Source organism: Bufo bufo, chromosome 2 (genome assembly GCF_905171765.1).
Source record: "Bufo bufo chromosome 2, aBufBuf1.1, whole genome shotgun sequence".
In the NCBI taxonomy this organism is placed as follows: Eukaryota; Metazoa; Chordata; class Amphibia; order Anura; family Bufonidae; genus Bufo; species Bufo bufo.
In genome coordinates, this window is record NC_053390.1 from 245841697 (window position 1) to 245865473 (window position 23777).

Consider the following 23777-nt stretch of genomic DNA (forward strand, 5'->3'; position numbering starts at 1 on the left):
AACGAAAGCCTTGTAGGTGTATCTATGGTCAGGAGATGAGCTGGTGACCAGGTGTTGGAAAACGCAATTCAGTGTGAAAATTCAAAGCTTTTCTTTTTGATGTATTATTTTTTTTTTTTTATATATATATATATATATATATATATATATATATATATATATATATATATATATATATATTTATTGCTCAAAAAAATAAAGGGAACACTTAAACACAATGTAACTCCAAGTCAATCACCTTCTGTGAAATCAAACTGTCCACTTAGGAAGCAACACTGAGTGACAATCAATTTCACATGCTGTTGTGCAAATGGGATAGACAACAGGTGGAAATTATAGGCAATTAGCAAGACACCCCCAATAAAGGAGTGATTCTGCAGGTGGTGACCACAGACCACTTCTCAGTTCCTATGCTTCCTGGCTGATGGTTTGGTCAATTTTTGAATGCTGGCGGTGCTTTCACTCTAGTGGTAGCATGAGACGGAGTCTACAACCCCCACAAGTGGCTCAGGTAGTGCAGCTTATCCAGGATGGCACATCAATGCGAGCTGTGGCAAGAAGGTTTGCTGTGTCTGTCAGCGTAGTGTCCAGAGCATGGAGGCGCTACCAGGAGACATGCCAGTACATCAGGAGACGTGGAGGAGGCCGTAGGAGGGCAACAACCCAGCAGCAGGACCGCTACCTTTTTTGTGACTGTTGCAGTGTGATACCATTGACTATCATCATGACTTTTCAGCCACACATGTCGCTGTGTAGCCCTAGCCTTAGGGTTGTGATTAGTAGATCCTTCTGAACCAGTCGGTGACCTCACGCTCATATTTTGGCAGGTTACTTTGTCTTCATGTACATTTTCTAGGTCATCGTGAGGTAAATTTTTATGTTCCTGTAATTTGTCTGGATATCAGATTTTTATGGCTCATCAGATTTATCGTTGACTTGTGGCCAGTTTCTGTCGGAGGGCTTTAAAATCTGGGTAGCCTGTCACCTTCCACACTTGTTCCCATTGCATTGACTATTTGGACTATTTCTTTCACTGCCTCAATTCTGCACTACTGGGCAATTCTACCTTATGTTCGACTTTCAGGGCCTTGTATTAAAAGGAGTATGAATATGTTAGACTTTGTTTGCCTTTTTTTTACTGTCGCATAAGGATATCCAGTTTGTTCACCTTCTGTATGTTAAGATGCACTTTGCTAAGACATAAGTACAGCCGGATGAGCAGCTTATTGCTTTGAGTAAAGTCCCGTGTTTTTTATGAGATTCGTAAATGTGAGTAAAGCTGGACTATATACGAAGCATTGCAGCCGCCTGTGCTCGTTACTGAATTCGTCATCTCTTCCCATCGCAGCAGTCCAACTGGAATAGAAAAGCTATAAACACTTGTACTTTTCCGCAGTTATTACAGGCACAGTGGTCGCGTTCTCCCTCCGTGGAGAATTGTTTCCTGTGTGCTCCCAGCATTGAGTGGTCCAGAACAGCTACATGGGCTCGGGCCTCAGTTTACTGCTTTGTAGTGTTTGGACATAATCCAGTAATGCCGGCTAGTGATAAGCATATTCGTGAGGAGGTTTTATTGGGATCCTTGAGGGTTATAGCTCATAAGGTGCAGTGAACTACGTAGAGCATTTACAATCTGTTTGACTAGAGGGGGTGGCTTTGTGCGAAAGGTGTAGTTTGTACTATTGTGCATCAATTTCTTTTAGCTGTTGTAATAAATGTGGTGCAGTTTAAGACTTTCAGCTCAGTTTGCACAGTCACCATAAGACGGTATTATTAAATCTGCACCAGTGTGCCTTGCAGCTTAAAGTACTTTTTATTCCCCTCAAGGTGCAGGCATGAAAACCACGTGAATAAAGCTATCCCCTCCGCTGGTGAGTTATTTGGGCACATGGTTAGTTCCTGCAATTCCCCGAATTGCCTTGTCCTGTAAAGGGACATTTAGACCCTATTGGGAAATCTTCTGTATTTTGTTGGGTGCATACTTCTGATGTGTATATACCTTACCTTATACCTCTGTCATATGGCACTTTATAGTCATACAGTAGCACACCTTGTCCATCGTAATGCAATAGACGACTCATGGGTTTTGTGTTGATCATGGTTTTATTGAGAATCGGCAATAAAATATAGAAGTTCACATCGCTTGCATTTTTTTATGGTCTTATTCTGTGTAAGACCGAACTATAAGGACAGTGGTGGAAATTTGTCACCTCATTCTTGCAGGTTTTCCAGTAATCATCCTGATAATCTGACCATGTAAAAGGGCCTTAAGATTTACACAGTGTAAACTAAGGGCTGTATTAGACTTGGAGATAGTCGGGCAGATCATCACTAACAAGTGTTCGTAGGAACACTCGGTATCTATGATCTGCCTGTGTAAAAGTGCTGCTAATTTTTACCCGATGAACAAGCTTGTTCATCGAGAAATGGCAATTTTTAAGCAGGCTAAAAAAAATTGTTTGCCGGCGGCAGATCGTGCCGTCTGATTCTGTATGAGTAGTGGCATTAGTGATCGTTCCTTTCCGTACTGTGGAGGAGATCGCTGCGTGTAAATGCTGCGGTCTCCTTCCTTACTGACAATAGTCTGCTCGTCAGTAAACGCTTCCTTCTTGACAACCAAAATGCTGATGTTACTCTAGACCAGAGGCTGATGCTGCATGGTACATTTTAGTGTCCCTTTTCGGTGCGACCCAGTGGTGCAGCTGAGCCATTCCCCTCAGTGGCAGATAATGGCTGCATGATTTCATCAAAAAATCATGTGGCTGTAGACTGGGCATGACTTGGCAGCATGCTGCCAGCTGCACTGTTGGTTGTACCTATAAAGTATGGCCTCCAAGTTTTTAGATTTTTGAAAACCTAATCAGGAGTGGATCGTAAAAGTTGAGAAAAATATTAAGGACAGCTGCTACTTGGACGAGGCAAAAAAACAATAAATATGGTCAAAACCATGTACCTCAGTTTATTGGCGGAAATTAAGTTAGAATCCTTGCGCGTAATTTCTTGAATGATGTATACCATTGTATTTGTGCAAAAAGCAGCTTAACATGATTATATTAAAGGAACTTATTCCGGTCTCCAATGGTTTTAGAATAGTCGTTTAGATGGCTCTAAATCTGTCCATCTACCGTATATGGCACATTTCAAAATAACTAGCTGAAGAGTGCTTTGGGGAAAATGCATAATTTTCTGTAATGTTTGCAGCTGAACCTCCCTCTCCAAAAATAGACTTTAACCTCGTGCTACTTTTCTTCTTTGTAGATGTTCTTCAGCTTTGCTGTTAAAGGGGCCAAGAATGATGCATTGACAGGATGATTCCTTTGTGCAGAGAAGACTTTCATTTGAAAGTTATGGGTCAATGTTTGCAAACGAAATGCTGGTATTAAGGATGTCTAGAGAAAATGTCCTGCTGCATTGGAGGGAGGAAGGAGAAGTATGTAGGCACTAGAAGTGAGCAGATGAGTCCTTGTTAAATTTCTCTATACAAATTGCTTTCCGCTAGAAGCGTGAGGAAACTCTCCCGTCCTGCTGATCGACCCACTTCAGCCGCAAACATATAATAATCACATTATCCTCTTGTTCAGGCCTGAGCACTTCTTCTTTCATACGTGACCAACCACTGGCCAATTAAACAAATGCATTTCTATGTAAAGTTTTGGCAACTTGTCAAATGAAATCGGTTTTTTGTGTGGTCCCCTCCAGTCTGATGAATCTGAAGTGTGCGGGAAGATAGTGTTACTGCGGGTTGCAACATGGTTAAGATACAGTTCACACCACAACAGTGGTGCCCAATCAGGACATCTTCATGCAAATGTAATAATATATCTGCCATCAGATCAATAGGTCTTAGTGGCCAAACTTTATCCAAAAAGATGTTCTTTTTACATACTTTTGACCAGAATCAACTCCTATATCGTATAAGTAAGGTCGACCTGTTTGTGTCAGTAGGGCATGTGCTTCCTTTGCCTCTTATAGGGCCTGCATGCTCACCCTGATCTTCTCCAGGATATCTGTCCTAGGCTATTTAAGGCAGTTTTCCTTGTGGACATACCTGGGTCTGCTGTGTAGACACAGACTATGGCCCACATTCACTAATGTAAGCCCACCTAAATTTTGGAATAAATTGCGCCAAAAAGTGTTGCATCTAGGTTTAGAGTTTTTTTTTTTTAAGCACTCAGATCTTCCAACCTGATTCATGGTGCAGGTCTAGGCAGCCTGTCTAAGCTTATGCCATCAACAGGCTTAGTAAATCTCCCCCCTATGTATAGAGAATTGGAGTGTAAAATGGGTGAAAGACTTAGAACTATGGAAATAAACCTGAATTATCAGTGTCTTTTATGCTTTCTTGCCTTTTTATTGCAAAGACCTTAGACCTGCATAGACAGAGGAATGTGGAACTTCACTGTCTGCCTTAATTAAGACTTCAGGCACCTTGTAAATGTGTCTGCATCCGTAATCAAACCTTTAAATAGCAAATGTATGCTGATTAATGGTATGCTTCTGTGTGGCCTAATAATGTGCCCATCAGTGCTTTCACTGTCAGGTTATCGCATCACGTTGTACCACCATGCAGGTGGGAAGCTGCAGAAATAGAATTCATTGGGGCAAAGATGAAGTAGACCTATTTAGACCTTTCTTTTCCAACGCAAGAAGCATTTTATCTCCTGATCTCTAGGGTGGGAATGTATTGGTGCTTATCGGTACCCTCAGCTTATTCTCAGAATCCTCCCTGCCGTGCCTGAACAAGTGGCTGTTGAATATGGAGTGGGACAGATTTTAAATACATGAATGTTAGAATCAGGAGGCGTGCAGGAGTGATCATCACACTTCGATGTGAGCATGTTCATTTGGATCTTGGCAATAAATGCTTATCGCATAGTCTAACTAGAAGCAGTCTTTACTACTTGGTCAGCCACCCACGTGTTATTCTGTATATATTGATTGTGAAATATACCTAGCTAGATTTGTGGACCCTAACCCAGTGACAAGTAAATTCCAGTTAGAATTTTGTTTGACTGGTCCAGAATACGTCAAACTGGTCCTAAAAAATGTAGCCGACTGCTGTTTTGTATGGGGTGGTAACCATGCTTCATCTCATGACTGTTATTCATTTGTATTCATGTATTTTGGGAGGTGACAAATTCCACATCCTTCTACATTTTACATTTACAGCTGAATGTCTGAAGCATGTCTAATGTACATCCTATGTTCCTGTATTGTTGTGGCTAGAGATGACCGAATTCTAGATTATAAAATTCGTTCATGCTTCGTTTGGTGGTAAAAGCAGAATTGCGTTATGGACAGGATGGATTTGATTTAAATCATAGTTTTCTACATAAAGACTAATTCTTGCTGGTATAACTTATAATATGCAAGTAGATGAAGATTTTTAGAATAACAACTTTTCATATTAGGTTGATTCTGCATTCGTAGGTTTGTAGAAGTTAGGATTAAGGTATTTTTCTCAACTCTGTTCATGTTATAACATTTTTACTGTGAAGAAGAGGCATGTGATCTCTGCTGAGTCAAATTTAGTTTTGAGAACTGCTGCAAAAGTAAACCAAGCATCTGTGATATCTTGTAGGCAGAGAAACTTCCCAATAATCTTACAAAAACCTCTGGAAGAGCATGACATTGTGAATGGATTAATGGAATTTATTTAACATATACAGCCTTATTCAACATAATTAAAAAACGAATCTTTATTTCATGATGGAATAACCTTTTGGATGGCAATATATTTTCCTCAAAGCGTTTTATATAAAAAAAAAAACTTGTTACCACCGACCATAACGCAATCCTATAACGGAATGCCTTTAGAGTCATTCTGTTAATTCCGTCATAATAGAAGTCTATGGGCTGCAAAACAGATCCGTCATGTTTCCGTTTTGCAGCCCATAGACTTCTATTATGACAGAATGAATAACAGAACGCCTCTAAAGGCATGCAGTTATGCAGTCCATCATAGAATTGCGTTATGGTCGGTGGTAACTGAATCCATAACACAATTCTGCTTTTTCCACTAAACGAAGTGTGAACGAATTTCATAACCTGATTCGCTCATCTCTAGTTGTGGCCTTTGAGGAAGAAGTTGCATAGTGTTAAATGCCATTTAGCAAGACTGAACAATAAGAGGTTGTCTCAAGAAGACTCCATTTTAAATAGAAGCCAATATGTCAAGGAATGGGACTGCCACTGGCTCGACTTTGTAACCCCTGCCAGTCAGTTGCTATCGCCCAAGACTGTGATGGGGAACCTTTTACAGACAGTGCCCAAACTGCAACTCATTTATCCCAAAGGGCCAACATGGCAATTTAACCTGAATGCCAATATAGTATATCTTCCATGTACTTGATGATTTAGCTATAATAGCCTGCTAACATTCAATGTGTTGCCCTTCGCTGTTGCCAATGCTAAGGCATATTGGTATACCATAGACTTTTTTTCTGGGTGTGGGTGCCCACAGAGAAGGCTCTGAGTGCTGCCTCTAGCACCTGTGCCATAGGTTCGCCACCACTGACCTTGGGCATTATATTCCGGCCATTATAAATTGTTGATCTTTATAATTCAAAAATTCTGAGTCACTCTGATTCAACCCCTTCCATGACAGCCTTGTGTTCTAATAGGACATATGGGCAGGAATTAGTGATGTGTGCGTGTACTCTGCCTACAGGCTGAGAACTGTGACATTAGCAAAGACCTATGTATGCAGCGGGACTCCAGAGTACAGTGGTAGCAAAGCAACATTTCCCTCCTGTCATGCACCACTACAGCGGGACACAATCTGTCCGATTCACGTTCTGGGACTGGTGGCTGCAGAACCCCTTCAGGGTATATTCACATAACTATGTATTTTGCTGCCTGCAATATACAGATACTGTCCATATGACCTCTGCACAGGTGGAGGAAGCACCTAATTTATGCCAGGGCACAAACCTTGGCACAGTTTTGGGGCATCCTCCAGCAGGCTATGCGTGCCTCCTAGCTATCGATTTCTGTTTGATTATCTGGCATGAATGAAGATGTTACGGCTTCTTGCCCTGTCCACCTTTTCGGTTAAGTAGCAAATGCAGCTTATTAGAAATGTCCCTTGCAACAATTTTGTGGTAGTGGCATTTAAAAAGTTAGAAACACAGGGTTTGTGCTAAATCTTTCAGAATTCTCCAGCAAAACTAAACAAAAAAATAAAGTTTTCAAATATGAAGGCGAATGCTGGGAATCTAATTAGCTTTGTAGCGTTTGGAGGCGACCAAAGCCGCTCTCGCTTCATTTAAACCTGTGCTCATTTGGAGCAGACCAGATCTGAGGTCTTGAATTGCAGTAAACAAGACGCAGCGTTCCCATGTTCTTACTTAACTTATTATCTCTGATTAACATGCAGCGTTTCACATTCCAGCGCGCACATCACTAGAAATAGTTTCCCAGGGACCCTTAGGGACAGTATTTTGTCACGTTCAGTAGCAATGACTTGGCTGTTACTATATCAGGAGTTATTGTTTATCCCACCAGTGACTGAAGAGCTCACGCACTGCCTGTCTGCATACAACAAAAGACCTGTAGGCAGGAAAACTCATGTAAAAAAGTAACATGATGGCGACACTTGGTCATGGAAACTTAGTTGCCTTTTGAGTTTTCATCTCTCTCATACAGTATTAAAAATGTAATATCCTTCTGAACAGAAAACAAGTAAATGCAGATTAACGGAGTCTGTGAAGTGCTCTGCTTATTGGATATTTATTCACTGCTTGATTGGCTGCCAAACTTTATTTTTTTCTTATTCATTGTCTTTAATAAGACCAGAAAACATTGCTTTTTGTAACCCTAAAATTTTCTGCCTGCAGGAGCAAAGTCCCAGTAACCAGACCTCAATGACCATGATGCAAGAACCTCCAGAGATGATGGAAGAGACAGTTACTGTAGAAGAGGATCCTGGAACTCCCACCTCCCATGTGTCCATTGTCACATCAGACGATGGAACCACTAGAAGGACCGAAACCAAGGTATAGCCATGTCATTCAATCTAGCTACGATACACCTAATATATAAATATTAAACTTCAAGCCTAAATTTTTCCCTTCTTTGTCCATCTCCTGTGTAGACTATTATTTACTGGAGTATTTGGGTTCTTAAAATTTTCTCCTGCTCTTGTGTGATATGAAGCTTCTCTCAGCAGCCTCTTACAGTGTTGTCTTCAAACTAGTAATTTTAAATCTGCAGATAGAGCTAGAAAAGTCCTCTTATGCATTCTGAACACAAAGGGGAGTTTTGCCTTTCCTTTTGTATCCTCACGTGGAATCAGTGCTGGGAATCAAACATTTTGCATGATCCAGTGAAGGTGACCTTGAAGATGGCTTAGATGGTATAAAGGTGCAAGCACATCTAATAAGACCTGAGAATACATGGTTCTGAAAAATTCCCTTGAAACGGCTTTGCTTTTTTTTTCACATGTGAAGTATTCTTGCCTGTTTAGCTAAAAGCATTGTTGGTATGAATTGGAATGTACTTTGTGTGACTCTATAATAACATTTATGGCGCATCTATTCTTATGACTCAGACTTGCCCTTCATTTATTATTCCTTAAATTCTGAATTGCCAGCATTTTGCAGTTAAGGTCCAGATGACGGTTACCAGTTGGGCTGTCTCCCTGCACAGTCTAACATTATCCAATCCGTAGAGATGAGCGAAGTTCTTAAATTTGTTTCGGCTGCTTCGCTGAAATTTGCAAAAAAATTCGCTTTGTGATCAATTACCTATTCGCTATGTGAGTGGTGGGTGCAATGACTGGGATCGGCGATTGCGCCTCTCCCCGTTGTACCACTCAGAAGTCGCGTTGATTGCAGCAGCTGACCTTTAATATTAAGGTCTATGATTACCTCATTCATTTGATCGTGAAGAATTCCCCGGCGACATCTTGATTGGAGATCTCACGTGGAGCGTGAGGGCATTGTCACGTCGGCCTGTGTGGTGACGTTATACATTACTGTGTGCGAGTTTTCACGTGCGATCTTCCGTTAAGATGGTGGCGGTGAGCTCTTTGCGATTAAATGTATGAGGGGAGTATGGTTTTGTTTTTTTAAACCCCATTACAGGGGAAATCAATTCATAAGAACGAGGTAATTCAGCTTCACGGCAAATCAAATTTTCCCTGAAGTTTAACAGTTTGATTTTCTCAACACTACCGATCAGTGCTGTGTCACTTTGCAGGAATGCACAGCCAACTGGTAAAATCCATCTGAACCTTCAGCAGTGCTAGCAATTCATTTATAACTTCTAGAAGGAATAATAAAGGTATGGCAGACTATAGTTATAAGAATAGATACCCCAGTTATTGCATGCGGGATGCAAGTAGTTACTAAGACATGTCTTTAAGATAACCACCTAATGGAAACCCTTTCATGTTTATCTCCAGCAGTTTGCATCTATGTATTACTCTCATCACCTCATTTATTGGCCATGTGAAGCCTATTCTTTTTGACCATCTATCCTTGTATGTGCTTTTGTTGTTCTCCTTGCTTATCTCCTTTGTATTTTGTTGGTATCGGGGGTATGTTCACTTGGGAAAAATCTGCCACTGATTCAGCAATGAAAAATAGGTGTTTTCAGCTGCTAAATCCACAACCAAAACTCGCCAATAATTTTTTCATTGCTATTAGTTTCAAATTCCACCTTTTGCACGCAGTTTTTTGAGTAGCTAATTTGAAAAACGCTCAAAGTGACGAGTTAATTCTTGGAAACAGATTTGATTGTGGATTTCATATAAGTCGGTGGGCAAACAAAGAAACCTCAACCTAATACTCTTGTAAATTCCTCTAAAACTTCCACCAAATTACAAATTTGCCACCAAAAACAACCCTTTTTGAGCTAGTGATCTGCTACAGACTTTTCGGCCACTGATTTTTGTCTTGTGAACTGTGCCTTAGGCTATCACGCTCTGGACTCGCTGCGCAGCTCCCGTCCTGAACTTCCAGCGCTGCTGGGGTCACGGAGCATTATTTTGATTTATGATGCTGTGTAACCCTTAGGCCCCTTTCACACGGGCGAGTATTCCGCGCAGATGCGGGAGGTGAACACATTGCACCCGCACTGAATACCGACCCATTCATTTCTATGGGGCTGTTCACATGAGCGGTGATTTTCACGCATCACTTGTGTGTTGCGTGAAAATCGCAGCATGCTCCTCTTTGTGCGTTTTTCACGTAACGCAGGCCCCATAGAAATGAATGGGGTTGCGTGAAAATCGCAAGCAAGTGCGGATGCAGTGCGATTTTTTGTGCACGGTTGCTAGGAGACTATCGGGATGGGGACCCGGTCATTATTATTTTCCCTTATAACATGGTTATTCTGAATACAGAATGCATAGTAAAACATCGCTGGAGGGGTTAATAAAAAATAATTGAACTCTCCTTAGTCCACTTGATCGCGTAGCCCGGCATCTCCTTCTGTCTTCATCTGATCTCTCTGCAGCAATAGGACCTGTGGTGAAGTCACTCCGGTCATCACATGATCTTTTACCATGGTGATGGATCATGTGATGACCGGAATGACATCACCACAGGTCCTGTTGCTGCACAGAGATCAGATGAAGACAGAAGGAGATGCCGGCTACGCGATCAAGTGGACTAAGGTGAGTAAAATTATTATTTTTTTTAACCCCTCCAGCGATGTTTTACTATGCATTCTGTATTCAGAATGCTATTATTTTCCCTTTTATAACCATGTTATAAGGGAAAATAATATAATCTACAGAACACCGATCCCAAGCCTGAACTTCTGCGAAGAAGTTTGGGCACCAAACACGTGCGATTTTTCTCACGCGAGTGCAAAACGCATTACAATGTTTTCCACTCGCGCGGAAAAATCGCGGGTGTTCCTGTAACGCACCCGCACATTTTCCCGCAACGCCCGTGTGAAAGAGGCCTTAGAGTTCTGGAATGTACTGGATAACACTGACAGAGGAACGGCATTTGATTTTTGTAATTATTTTACTGATGGCAATAAAGAAAATTGGTTTTCAGAAATAAGGCTGACATTTTTTGATAAGCTGTATGCGCTAACCATTTGATTATTTAAGAAGTTGAACTACAAAAATGTCTGTCTGATACGAGTTTCAAAAGTTTCACAACTTTTTTTTAAATTTAATTGTTCATGGATTCTGACAGATCACCCATAAGGTTCAATATTTTTTTTTTCTTCGAAAGCTAATGGTCCCAAACTGTAAGGCCTATTCCACACAATTGAGCTTTCCTTCTGGATGTGATGTGTGTTATGAACTCATAGCACTTGGACTGAATCCTGACACTTTCATGTTTTTCACGCATCATTTTTGCGTTCAGGACATTGTGTATTGTGCGGTTTTCATGCAGCTCTGGTCCTTTTAGAAGTGAATGATGCTTGTGTGACTATTCGATGGTATCCGGATGGAATACAATTTTCACTCATGGTTGCTAGAAGATGTAGCTTGTCCTTCATGCACATGAAAAAGCATGCAATATGGGTGGAAAAAATGCACACCCTGAATGCAGCTGCAGAAAATAACTTAACTTCTGTTGACCATGCGTTTTTACCTGAACAGATCCTGACACAATCCATAGTGCCTGTGTGAAAGAGACCTAAAGGTTTCACATAGACAGCCCTATTTCTGAATGTAGACATGGTGATTATTAGCTGATATTCAGTTTTGGCAGCTGGAAGCACTATACATCATCTGGTATGGTTTGGAAAAGCTATACACCTCATAGTGCATATTACTACATGCCGCCCAGTCCATTTTAATTTGTTCTCCACTCAGTCTGAGGCCTCATGCACACAACCGTATGTATTTTGCAGTCTGCAAAACACTGATCCACAAAAATTCGGCCGTCGTCCACGTGCATTCCATATTTTGTGGGACGGAACAGTTGGCCCCTAATAGAACAGTACTATCCTTTTCCGTGATGCGGACAATAGGACATGGTCTATCTTTTTGTGGGACGTATATATACGGAATGCATATGGTCCGCAAAAAAATAATAATGTAACTGACACTGGAGAAAATACGTTCGTGTGCATGAGCCCTTAATGAGGGGATCAGAGTGAGAGATTTGTTATGTTATCTCCATGTTCCTTTAAAAGGGTCTTTAGCCTTCTTTGTATTGGCTGTTCTTGACAAGGATTTCTTATTTGTTTTTTTTTGTTTTTTTTTCTGTTACCTAATCCCACCTTTCTTTTCCCCATGTTTGCACTTGATGGATATTTATATCTTCTTTTCACCCATACTAATTATGTAAGTATTCTTTCAGAAAATGAGCAGTCTTGTTGAGGTTTTATTTTGCTTTTTAGCTGAATGTATTTCTCTTCAGGTTACAAAGATGGTAAAAACAGTCACCACTAGAACCGTGCGCCAAGTGCCACTTGGTCCAGATGGGATGCCTGTAATTGATGCTTCCTCTCCAATCGCTGGTTACACAGATTCTATTGACAGAAGATACATGAAAAATGGGGAACGTTTTATAAACCCACAGGCAAATTCAACTTTGACTAGGTCCTACAACAACAGTTACAGTGATTCTTATGGTGATCATCACGAGACCCCGTACCGCCCCTTCATGGCACATGAAGGCTACGGAGAAATGCCAGACAACTATGGAAGCCTGTCCCGTGGAATCAATTACCGCCCACGATACGCTTACACTCCGGGAAATAGTTATCGTCCTGAAGATGGCAGTTATACCCTCCCAACTCGTAGGGAGAACTATGTTCCTATTGCGCAGCCCCAAGTGCCAATTGGAAGTAGTGTGGACTTAAACCGATCCCAGCCAGAGCGTTTCCAGCCTGAGCCATATGGTCTAGAGGATGATAATCGTAGTCTTGGAGCGGATGATGAAGGCTATGAGTTAGATCCAGATTACTCAACAATGAATAGAAGAGTCCTTCCTGGCATGCCCCTCACAAGCCGGCCCCACAAAACAAGGTAATCAAACCCACAACAAAATGATATCTTAAGTTTTGTTGTTGATTAAATAAATTTTTTATTTTAAGAAAAATACCACAAAGTTACTGGTACTAATTTTAAAGGGCAGCTTTTTAAAGTTGTTAAAGTTCAAATAGCTCTGTGCAATAATAATGAGACTACAGATCTATTACACGATCAGTCAAGTACATTTTCAATGGATTCTGTCAGCAAGATTTTTCATATTAAGCTGCCAACAGGTTCACTGAGGTCTCCTTGAGTATGTTAGAAATATACTTGTCTCTCTAGAGGGTGTTTTTTTTATTTTAATTTTTTATATAAAGGTTTTTATTGTTATGAGGTATTGTACATACCTTTTTTGATTGTTTAAGCCGTGAGGTGACCAAAAATCAGATATCTTAGCATTGGGAAGTTATTAATTAAATAAAACTAAAATCTTGTCCCCTAAGAGAACTTTGTGCACATGACGTGCAATTGCTTGCCCCATGCACTGCAATAATTTTGAGATTGATGATTTTTACCAGCATTGTATTATGTCCATTCCTGGCTACTGCAGGGTCTGCTCCTTAGCCTGTTGCATACATCACCTGTGCACAGACATACTTGGGCTACTTTCGCACTAGTGTTTTTAATTACGCTATTGAGATCCATCATAGAATCTCAGTAGCGGAAGAAAACTCTTCAGTTTTGTCCCCATTCATTATCATTGGTTACAAAACTGAACGAAACGGAATGCACCAAAATGCATTCCATTCCGTTTGGTTGTGTCCCCATCGCAGACCGAATAACGCTGCAAGCGGAGCAAGACTGATGTAAGTCAATGGGGGACGGATCTGTTTTCTGATACAACAGAAAACTGATCTGTCCGCCATTGACTTTCAGTGGTGTTCATGACGGATGCATGAGGTTGTATTATTGTAACGAAAGCGTTTTTGCAGATCCATGACTGATCCGCAAAAAAATGCTAGTGTGAAAGTAGCCTTCTGCTGCTTCATATATAATGGTTAACAGAAAAGTGTAAAAGTTGTGGGTCTTGGAAAGTGAGAATCCTTCTGTTTTAGCAAAAGTAATAAACATAAAAAAAACCTCAGAGTTCAGTAAATAGATCATTAAAAAAAGATTTCTGCAGAATAAGCCCCATTAAACCAGGCATACTGTGTGGTAGGGTTGATCATGCTGATTAAAACCATACCCTTTTTTTATGTCTGTACTTTGGACCGTTGCTGAGATCTGTTTTTACTAATCTACACCAGCTGGTTTGAGCACAAAGGGGTTGGCTGGAGCCTTTGGAGCACCACTTCTGTAACACCCCTTATTTTTGGGCAGGGCTAATGAGAAATCTCATCTAGCCCTGTATTCTTGCACCTGCTCAGCGACTTGGCATTTGCACAGTGGGTCTGCTGCTGCTTCCTGAACCATGGAGATCCATGCTGTGCTTGCATCGAAGACTACAACTAGAAGTGGAGACAATGGCTTTGGTCTAGCTGTGTCAACGTGGGGAGTGCCCAGAGCAGAGGGGTGTTACAAAAATGGTGCTCCAAGGGCTCTGGCCAGCTTCTTGGTACTCGGTCCAGCTCCTTTGTGTATCACTACAAATGCAAATATTTCAGCAATGGTTCTACGTACACACATAACATATCGATTTAATCGGCCTAATCAACCTTACCACATAGTATAGCTTGTTGATCATGCTGATGGATGCTAAATGACAGGGCCTTTTTGGGCATGATCGGGTTTGTATTAAGTGATAAACTTATTCCCTATCCACAGATCTGAGCTGGGATCTACTAGTGCCCCAGCAGTGTGCATTCTTAACCTTGGCTTCATTCATTTGGGGGACTCTGGACCTTGTTTATCATGCTTGTCTCCGTATCTGTCAATAGGGGAAATGTTTGTTTTGTAACAAACCCTTTTAGGCTATTTTCAGACCTACTGCATGTAGATCCAACTGCCTAATCTGGCAGACAGTGCAGGGAATCGGGCAGACGCAAACTGCAGTGGTTTGTGTTCGGCCAATTCTCAGCATTTTTGCTGGAATGCGGCCAGATCTATGCCGCGCCCAGTTATACTTAATGGGGCTGGCAGGAATTCAATCTGTATCCAGTGGTGCTGGATCCAGAGGATTCTGGCAGGCTGTTCTGTGCTGGAGCAGCCTGCTGCAGGTGCCTTAAGGTGTGTGTGTGTGTGTGTGTGTGTGTGTGTGTGTGTGTGTGTGTGAAGTGGAATGAACAAAAGTAGCAGTTCAGTCATTGTTTTTATTAAAGGGAGTCTTTCACCTAAACTGACCATTATAGAAAACTAACACCATGATCTGCATTATAGTTCCCATATTGGAATGCAACTTACCATATAGCTGTCCGTCGCTTATTTTCGCAAAAAAAGGTGCCCAGGGGTGGCGTTCAAGCGGCCGGTGCCCAGGCCCCTCGTCGCTTTTCATATGAAACCCCTCCCCTTTCACCCCTCTGGCTCGCCCTAGGTTCTTCAGAAATCCAGCACCATTCTGGCACATGCGCATTAAACGCTCTTGTGCCTCTGCCCATAATGGGGAATGAAGTGCGCAGGCGCGGCGAATCTTCTGAACGGCGCTGACGCTGGATTTCTGAAGAATCTAGGGCGGGCAGCCCCTGGGCACCTTCAGAGCTAATTAACATATTGAATAAGTGTTTTTTTTTTTTTTTTTTTAAATAAGCGACGGACAGCTATATGGTAAGTTGCATTCCAATATGGGGACTATAATGCAGATCATGGTGTTCTATAATGGTCAGTTTAGGTTAAAGAAATACCCCTTTTAAAGGGAGTCTCACGTACATTAGCCAATAGCAGACTGCAACGGGAACGAGCCTCCCTAGAATCGCCCACCATGACAAAAAAAAATCAAAATGACTTGTGGTTTTTGGTTACTTCACATCCACCCCCAAAAAATGATCAGTCATACACCTCCCAGAATGGGATCAATGAAACTGAACTATATGAATGTGTTATTTCTGTAATAGTACCTACCCAGGAATGAAGGGCTCTGGTAAGTTTTACCACATAGGGCACACCATAAAAAAAACAATTGAGTTTTTGCTTCCCATTACATGCTATGCAATCTTAAAATGGTGCTATTAGAAAGTACAATTTGTCTTGCAAAAAACAAGCTTTCATACAGCTATGGGAACAGAAAAGCAGGGAGTGAAAAAATTTAAAAGGCAACAATGAAAAATCCTCCGGGGTTGAAGGGGTAAATCTGCAACCGATGTTTTCCATTGCAGATTACGTCTCCATGTCATTGTACTCGTGGGGTGCATCCACTTTGGACTGATCTGCAGTTTTGAGGTTTTCTACGATACCAGCACTGTGGACGGGTTCTTAAGAAGTCTCATTACACGTGCTGTTAAAAATAACCATGATGCAAATTGGCCTGCAGTGTGGATTTTAAATCTGCAGCATGTGAGTTTTTGCTGCGAGTTTCCACAGTGGGTTTGCAGTGTATAGGGTGAAATCTGCAGCATATGTGGATCTTGCAACAAATTTTTTTGTGACTCTAGCTGTAGAAATGCAGAAAATTTGCTGCGGATGTTCCACCCTATGCGGCCGTTCCCTCATTGTTCAAGTAATCAGGAAAGTACAAAAAGTTTCCTATGATATAATAGTTTTAGCATATGGTGAAAAGTCTGTTTATATCTCGTCCAAGGGATTGGTTTTGCCTAGCCCTTTGTCCTAGAGGAGGAGTGTTTGGCTTCACACTGTGGGCAGGATTTATCATCTCTTACTACAGTGAGAAATTCTAATGCCAATGTGGAGAAAACAAATTCGCAGGTGCACGTTGGGCATTTGCTGTAATCTGGCCCAGGTTTCAAGGCCAATTAGGGCTATGTATCCTGCACAGGTTCACTGTTAATAGGCAGTTCATCCAGATAGTTTGTTCAAGTAGCTAATCTAAACAGAACAATTAAAGGGATTATGGGGTTTCCTGTAAATAAAACTTCGAGAACCTGTCACCATGAATATGCAGTGCAATCTACGAGCCACATTATAGAGCAGACTGATAAGTAGTTTTATGGAAAAGGTTCAATATAACTTTAAATCTCTTAGAATCTTCTGAGCTCAGTAGCCAAGTAGGCCACCTTATTGCTGATGGATAGCCTTCCCAATCATGTATACATGGCTGTCAATCACTGAGTAAAACCACCCACATGGCTACTAGCTCTGAAAGAACTAATTTCATTTTTTACGCTTATTTTTCCGTTCCCTCCTTCCAAGAGCCCTAACTTTTTTTTTTTTTACTTTTCCTTTCACTTAGCTGTATGAGGGCTTATTTGTTGCAGGGACTTGATGGTACCATTTCATTTTGCCATATCTTGTGCTGGAAAACAGGGAGAAAATTCTGTGTGGGATGAAATTAAAAAAAAACAAAATAAATTCCGGCATGATATCTTTTTTGATTACTTTTAATTAAATTTTTTTTTTTTTTTTTCTTGGAGCATTTTCTGCCCAATTGACATATGGATGTAGACAGTTAATGATGTGCGGTCTGCGTTTTTCACAGACTCATTGAAATGAATGGGTCTGCATCCAATGCGCAAAAAATGCGAATTGGATGCGGACCTAAACTATTGAGGGAGACTAATGGTGATATAAGTGTTGGGGGTATGTTCACATGTTTTTATATATAACTCACTGCTACTCCCTCTCATAAAAGTGAATGGGGCTGAGTGGCAATAGCATATACTACCATAAAATGTTTGAGCGAAGCCTGGTAAACATGAAGGGGAGGCAGCGCATTCCAGTGCCATGGCTTCCATCAGCTGATTGGTGGGGCAAGTCAGACCCTCACCAGTCTGATATTGGTGGCCTGTCTTAAAGGCAGCAATACACCTTAGCCATTGGCTGGATTCTTATTTACATGCGTCATTACTCCAGACCCTGTCCCCTATGTAAGGAGAGTAAGGGTACAGCTGCAGATTCAGGTCTCCTGATGCCTTTTAGGAAGCCAGTACCAGTAGTGAATTAAAGGGGTTTTCAGAGTTGTGTTGCATTATCTAATGTAGTTCTGAAATATTTTACTTCCTTACAAACATGTGTCTAGCTGACATTTTGGTTCTATATTGTGTATTAAACTGGTTCCATAAAAATGTTAGCATGATATTCTCTGTACCACATATGGATTCATTTAGATGTATGTCTCTTTAATTCCTCAGGGCTTATGATGACCCTCTGGAATCTGAACTGATTGAGGAGAGAATCCCCTACCTTCATGGTGGTTATGCAGCTCCTCTGGCTCAGCCTGAGAGAGGAAGTCTTGCCAGTATAGACCGACTGGGAAAGCGTTCACCTTCCATCGACAGCATCCGGAAAGATCCACGATGGCGAGATCCTGACCTTCCTGAGGTCATTGCGATGCTCAATCATCCAATTGACCCAGTCAAGTCCAACGCAGCTGCCTATTTGCAGCACTTGTGCTATGAAAATGATAAAATAAAGAAAGAGGTAAGACATCTCAAAGGCATTCCCATTCTGGTGGGTTTATTAGACCATCCAAAGCCTGAAGTCCACAGAAAAGCCTGCGGAGCCCTCCGTAACATTTCGTATGGAAAAGATAATGAAAACAAAGTGTCAATTAAGAACTGTGATGGAATTCCTGCTTTAATACGACTTCTGAGGAAGACAAATGACATGGAAGTGAGAGAGCTGATAACAGGTATGTGTGATTGTATCATAGTGCAACTCCTTTCACTGTGAACTCCTTAAGACCCCTTTAGTAACATAGTATATAAGGCTGAAAAAAGACATTTGTCCATCCAGTTCGGCCTGTCACCCTGCAAGTTGATCCAGAGGAAGGCAAAAAAAAAACCCTGTGAGGTAGAAGCCAATTCTCCCCACTTTAGGGGAATAAAAAATTCCTTCCTGACTCCGATCAGGCAATCAGAATAACTCCCTGGATCAACGACCCCTCTCTAGTAGCTATAGCCTGTAATATTATTACGCTCCAGAAACACATCCAGGCCCCTCTTGAATTCCTTTATTGTACTCCCCATCACCACCTCCTCAGGCAGAGCGTTCCATAGTCTCACTGCTCTTGCCGTAAAGAATCCTCTTTTATGTTTGTGTACAAACCTTCCTCTGCGTCTGGAGGAAAGATGTCCCCTCGTCAGTCCTGACATGCTGGTGATCAGGGCAGTTAACACGCTCCTTCCCAATAATGTGTAAAAGTGCCACCTTGTTATCTTTACATGAATATTACTGAGACTGTACCCAAAATGGTTTCTGAGGAGTAGATTGTTTCTGGACAGCAAATGGCTGTTTACACAAGACAATCTGTATAGGGATGAGCGATTGCAGTAGTGATCGCTCATCCCCATACAGCAGAAGAAATTGCTGCATGTAAATGTAGCTATCAGCTAGCTATCGAGACTGGTTTGTTCCCAATAATTGCTTGGTGCCTTTACACAGTCTTACTTTTAATAGAAGATTCTCATTCAATATTCTCATTTCATAACCAGATATTTTTGCTTCTTCCTTACTACATAAATACCTGGTGAAACAATCACTGAAAGTGCAGTTTCCATGATACTGGTGCCATCTTTTAAAGACTGAGCCAGTAAATGTATCTTCCATTAGGAGGTTCTTGAGATATCTATTGTGTAGACAGGTGATCACCAGGTTCTTGGGCTGGGTCCACATGTGGTGGAAAAATCCACCACAGATCCATTAGTGGACCTTTTTCTGTAGATTTCATTGTGGATATCACCCCTGATATGTGGAAAGGGGTTAAATATGCAGAGAAACATGACATGCTGAGCCTTATAAAACCACCAGTCAGTTTCCATGCTGCAATTTTCTACGACATGCGAATGAGGTTTGTACTTGCTGCTACGGAATTCTGCTGTGGACTTTCCTTGCCCAGATCCACACAATCTTTACAGTGACGCATGGGCTACTTATTACAGCTCTGTACATCTTGAGGGGCTGTGCAGAGCTACTATGGCAGTGTTCATTAGACCCCTGGGTATGCTCCGAAGTCATGGTGCCGCTAGAAGCAACCACCATCACAGTGGGAAAATGGTGCGTGATTTAAAGTTTATCTAAGGAAGCTTGGATCCCATAACCTGCACATGTCAACATGTATACTAAAGGTTTCTTCTTCACACTGCTAATTTACAGCACACCTTTTTCCTGGGTTGTTTGTGTAGGTTTTTTTTTTTTTTTTTTATATATAAATGGGAATGGGTGCCAGCTACTGTTGTGTTCCTTCTATTTTAAAGAATACCAGTGGAAGGGCTGAATAGTTAAATGTTATAAAGTAAAAAGAACTGGTTCTACTTCACATTTTATTTGGAGTTGTTTGCAGTGGGTACAGTTCTTCACTTCTATTCCCTGAAAATGGTTTCAGCAAGATGAGCAGTTAGCTTCTTTTTATGGTTTTAGCCTCCTAACCAAACGTGGTTAAAGTGTGACTGGCCATATCATTCTTTGGCAGCTGTGGTCGTTGCGAGGCCGTCCCCTGACACTTTTGGATATCTGGCAAGCGTTTGACAGCCTTGGTTTGCCTTTTATATGCTAAAGTGAAAACACCAGTCTGTAATTTCTATGGGAGGGCCCAGGAGTCTTTGTGAAAAATGGCAAGCATCCCTCCCAGACACTTAAGAAAACACGCAATGCTCTGCCTTTCCCTCTTCTAAACATTGTGGCATTCTTTACTATGTTATTGTGAAGCACCCATTCCCTCCTTTATAGATATTCATTGCTGGGAATACAAAACACGAGACGTACGTTATATATTTATGTACTGGACAACCCCTTTAAGACTTTGATCATCTCAGTAGTTAGGTAAAATCTTGTCTTTGGGTACCCTATACCACTGATTCGACCTACAGCCCTCTGCAGCCTTTATAGCAGTCTATTAAAGAAAGTGCCCAACATATATGATAAAAGCATTGAGTGTGTAGGCCTTAAAGGGGTATACCAGGGTTCTAATATAGATGGCCCATTTTCAGGACTGGCCATCAATATATGATCAGTGGGGGCCTGGCAACCTGCACCTTTGCTTATCGGGTGTTTTGGAGTAGCTGTGCTGTCAGAAGTGAGCACCAGAACTGTAGAGCTTTGGGCACTTTGCAGTGGACAGAGCTTGTAACTGCTGTGCTGCTCCCATTCACTTCAGTGGGAGCAGCGCTACGGAGCTGTGCTGCTTTGGTGCCACTCCCTAACTGCTGAATCGTCGTAATAAACTACAAACTGATGGCAATCATTAGGGATTTGATAATTGGATGACTGTGTGCCTACAAACCTCCAATATTGTTACTATACTTGTATTTTAAAGGGTTGTATAGGATTAGAAGAACACAGCTTCTTTCTTCAGGTACCCCACCACAACCTGTCCATGGGGTATATCTGGTATTGCAGCTCTGCTCCATTGACATGAGGTTGAGATGCAATTCAGTCTACAACCTGCAGACAGGTGTGGCAGTGTTTTGGAAGGATCTAGTCACATTTTTCTAATGCCGGACAACTCCTTTAGAATGTCAACCAATTTTAGTAGCGTGAGGAAGCAGGGAGTAAATATCGCCTATTTACTTTGACCAAACTCTCAGAACAATATGTGCTTGCTGAACATCAGACGTGTACAGAATTAAATTCAGAATAAACAGGTATACAGTAAATCTGCTCTGTATCAGGGATGTAGCTGCAGAACAGCTTGTATTGTATCTGGACAGCTTAATAACAAATGGAGACAGATTTTAGTCTATACTTTAGTCTATGATTTGTATTCATTTCCTAATCCTGTACAATGCTAGCAGGGTAGTGAAGGCCTCTATCCTGTTTTCGAAAGGTTTGTAAATCTTAAGACTGCAAGCAAGCATTTATGACCTCAAATTATGATAAATGGTAACATGTGCGGCTGCAGTATTGACTACTGGTATCACCGGACGGGCAGCAGATGTCCTTTTACAGCTCCCTTTTAGTATGTAGACTAGCAAGGTTGCATGTTAATTGCAGATAAGATAGGGCCTTTAAGAAGATGAATAGTGTAGTCAATACTTGGTGTATATAATGGTGGATTTTTGCATTCATACTGTGCAGGGATAGAGAATCCATGTGGACGTGTTTGTGTCTTTTAGAATGTATGTTACCTTTTTGTTAGCCTTCTGTAGCTTGAATCTTTTGGATAGTGAGAACATATTCTATCCAATCCATTGTGTTGCTGGTGACGTACACAAGGATTTAACTTCAGTGACTGAAGTGCCTCATGCCTCCTTACTCTTGGTTAGGATTGTCGTACTGTAAATAATTTACTCTGACTATGCGTCTTAGCAGCATTTGTTGTTCTTTCCTAAGGTACCCTGTGGAACCTGTCCTCATATGAACCCTTAAAGATGGTGATCATCAACCACGGTCTCCAGACTCTTACTAATGAGGTGATCATACCTCACTCTGGCTGGGAGAATGAGCCAAATGAGGACTCCAAGCCTCGAGATGCAGAGTGGACAACTGTCTTTAAGAACACCTCTGGCTGCTTAAGGTATTGTTGTTGTCTTGTAAATTGTTTGTCCTTACTAGATATAAAATGCTAAATGTAAAAAAGAAATTGCACTTTCACCCAAACATTGGCAAAGTTATTGTCTGCTTTCCTTGCTTTGTTAGCGCACAGAGGGTTGTGTGTGTGAAGTTGTCTTTATTAATTTTTGTGGGGAAAACAGTCTTAGTTCAATTAAAGGGGTTGTCTCACTTCAGCAAATGGGATTTATCATGTAGAGAAAGTTAATACAAGACACTTACTAATGTATTGTGGTTGTCCATATTGCTTCCTTTGTTAGCTGGATTCATTTTTCCTTCACATTATATGCTGCTTGTTTCCATGGTTACGACCACTCTGCAATTCAGCACTGGTGGTCATGTTTGCACACTATAGGAAAAAGACCTGGACTATGCTCACTCATGCTATCCCAGCTACCAGAGAGCTCTTTTTTTCCTAAATTGTGCAAGCACGGCCACCAGTGCTGGATTGCCGGGTGGTCGTAACCATGGAAGCGAGCAGTGTAGTGTGATGGAAAAATTAATCTAGCCAGCAAAGGAACAATATGGATAATAAAAAATTAGTAAGTGCCTTGTATTAACTTTATGTACAGGATAAATGCCATTTGCTGGAGAGATAAACCCCCTTTTAACACTGTTTTCCATCATCCTTAGGGCTCTTTCACACGAGCGGATGCTGTGAGGGTAATCCACTGCATGAAAGAGCCAAGCCCAGCTCCATGCCTCTCTTTGATCTTTTTACTACACAATCACGGTGAGATAAAGTTGTCAGTGATTTTTGTAGTAAAAAGATCAGAGACACGGAACATTATCAATCATGTTTAAGCTCCGTCTCTCTGCTGTCCGGAGCGCGACTTGGGCTCTTTCACGTAGCGGATTACCCGCACAGCATCTGCTCGTGTGAAAGAGCCCTTAGAGTTTGAATGGAGCAGACATCCACTGCTTCACTTAACCTTTCCTCAAGACTTGTGTGAGCAGTAACCTGTCCTAGTATTTGTGCGTCCCTCAATTATGATTTTATCCCTATCCTGTGGTCACGTGGTGAGCTAGATTTGCTGTGGATGGCACACTGGCCCATTCACTTCTATGGGCTATGTACGCCTGTATTTTTTTTGCAGATCCATGTGGCCATTCCACAAACTCTAGAACTTGTCCTATTCCGTATTGCAAGTGAGAAAAACAGGATGCACATGTAAGATATCCATATTTTGCAGATCTGCTTTTTGAGAACTAAAATATTCACTTAGGCGTGTGAATGAGACCTAATACACATGTGAACCTGGCCTCAAGAAATTCAGAGCAGTTCCTCACC

General features: G+C 41.4%; 1 protein-coding gene across 4 annotated transcripts in view; it reads left to right on the forward strand.

Annotated features, from left to right (window-relative positions):
* Positions 1 to 23777, forward strand: part of ARVCF (ARVCF delta catenin family member) — a 357246-nt gene that overhangs the window by 266498 nt on the left and 66971 nt on the right. For all 4 annotated transcript variants that reach the window (XM_040416314.1, XM_040416315.1, XM_040416311.1 and 1 more), the window contains 4 exons: positions 7839 to 7997; positions 12336 to 12946; positions 18130 to 18629; positions 22268 to 22451. In XM_040416314.1, coding sequence (XP_040272248.1) covers positions 7866 to 7997; positions 12336 to 12946; positions 18130 to 18629; positions 22268 to 22451 — 1427 coding nt within the window. In that variant the 5' untranslated portion in view covers positions 7839 to 7865. The remainder of the gene's footprint in view (positions 1 to 7838; positions 7998 to 12335; positions 12947 to 18129; positions 18630 to 22267; positions 22452 to 23777) is intronic.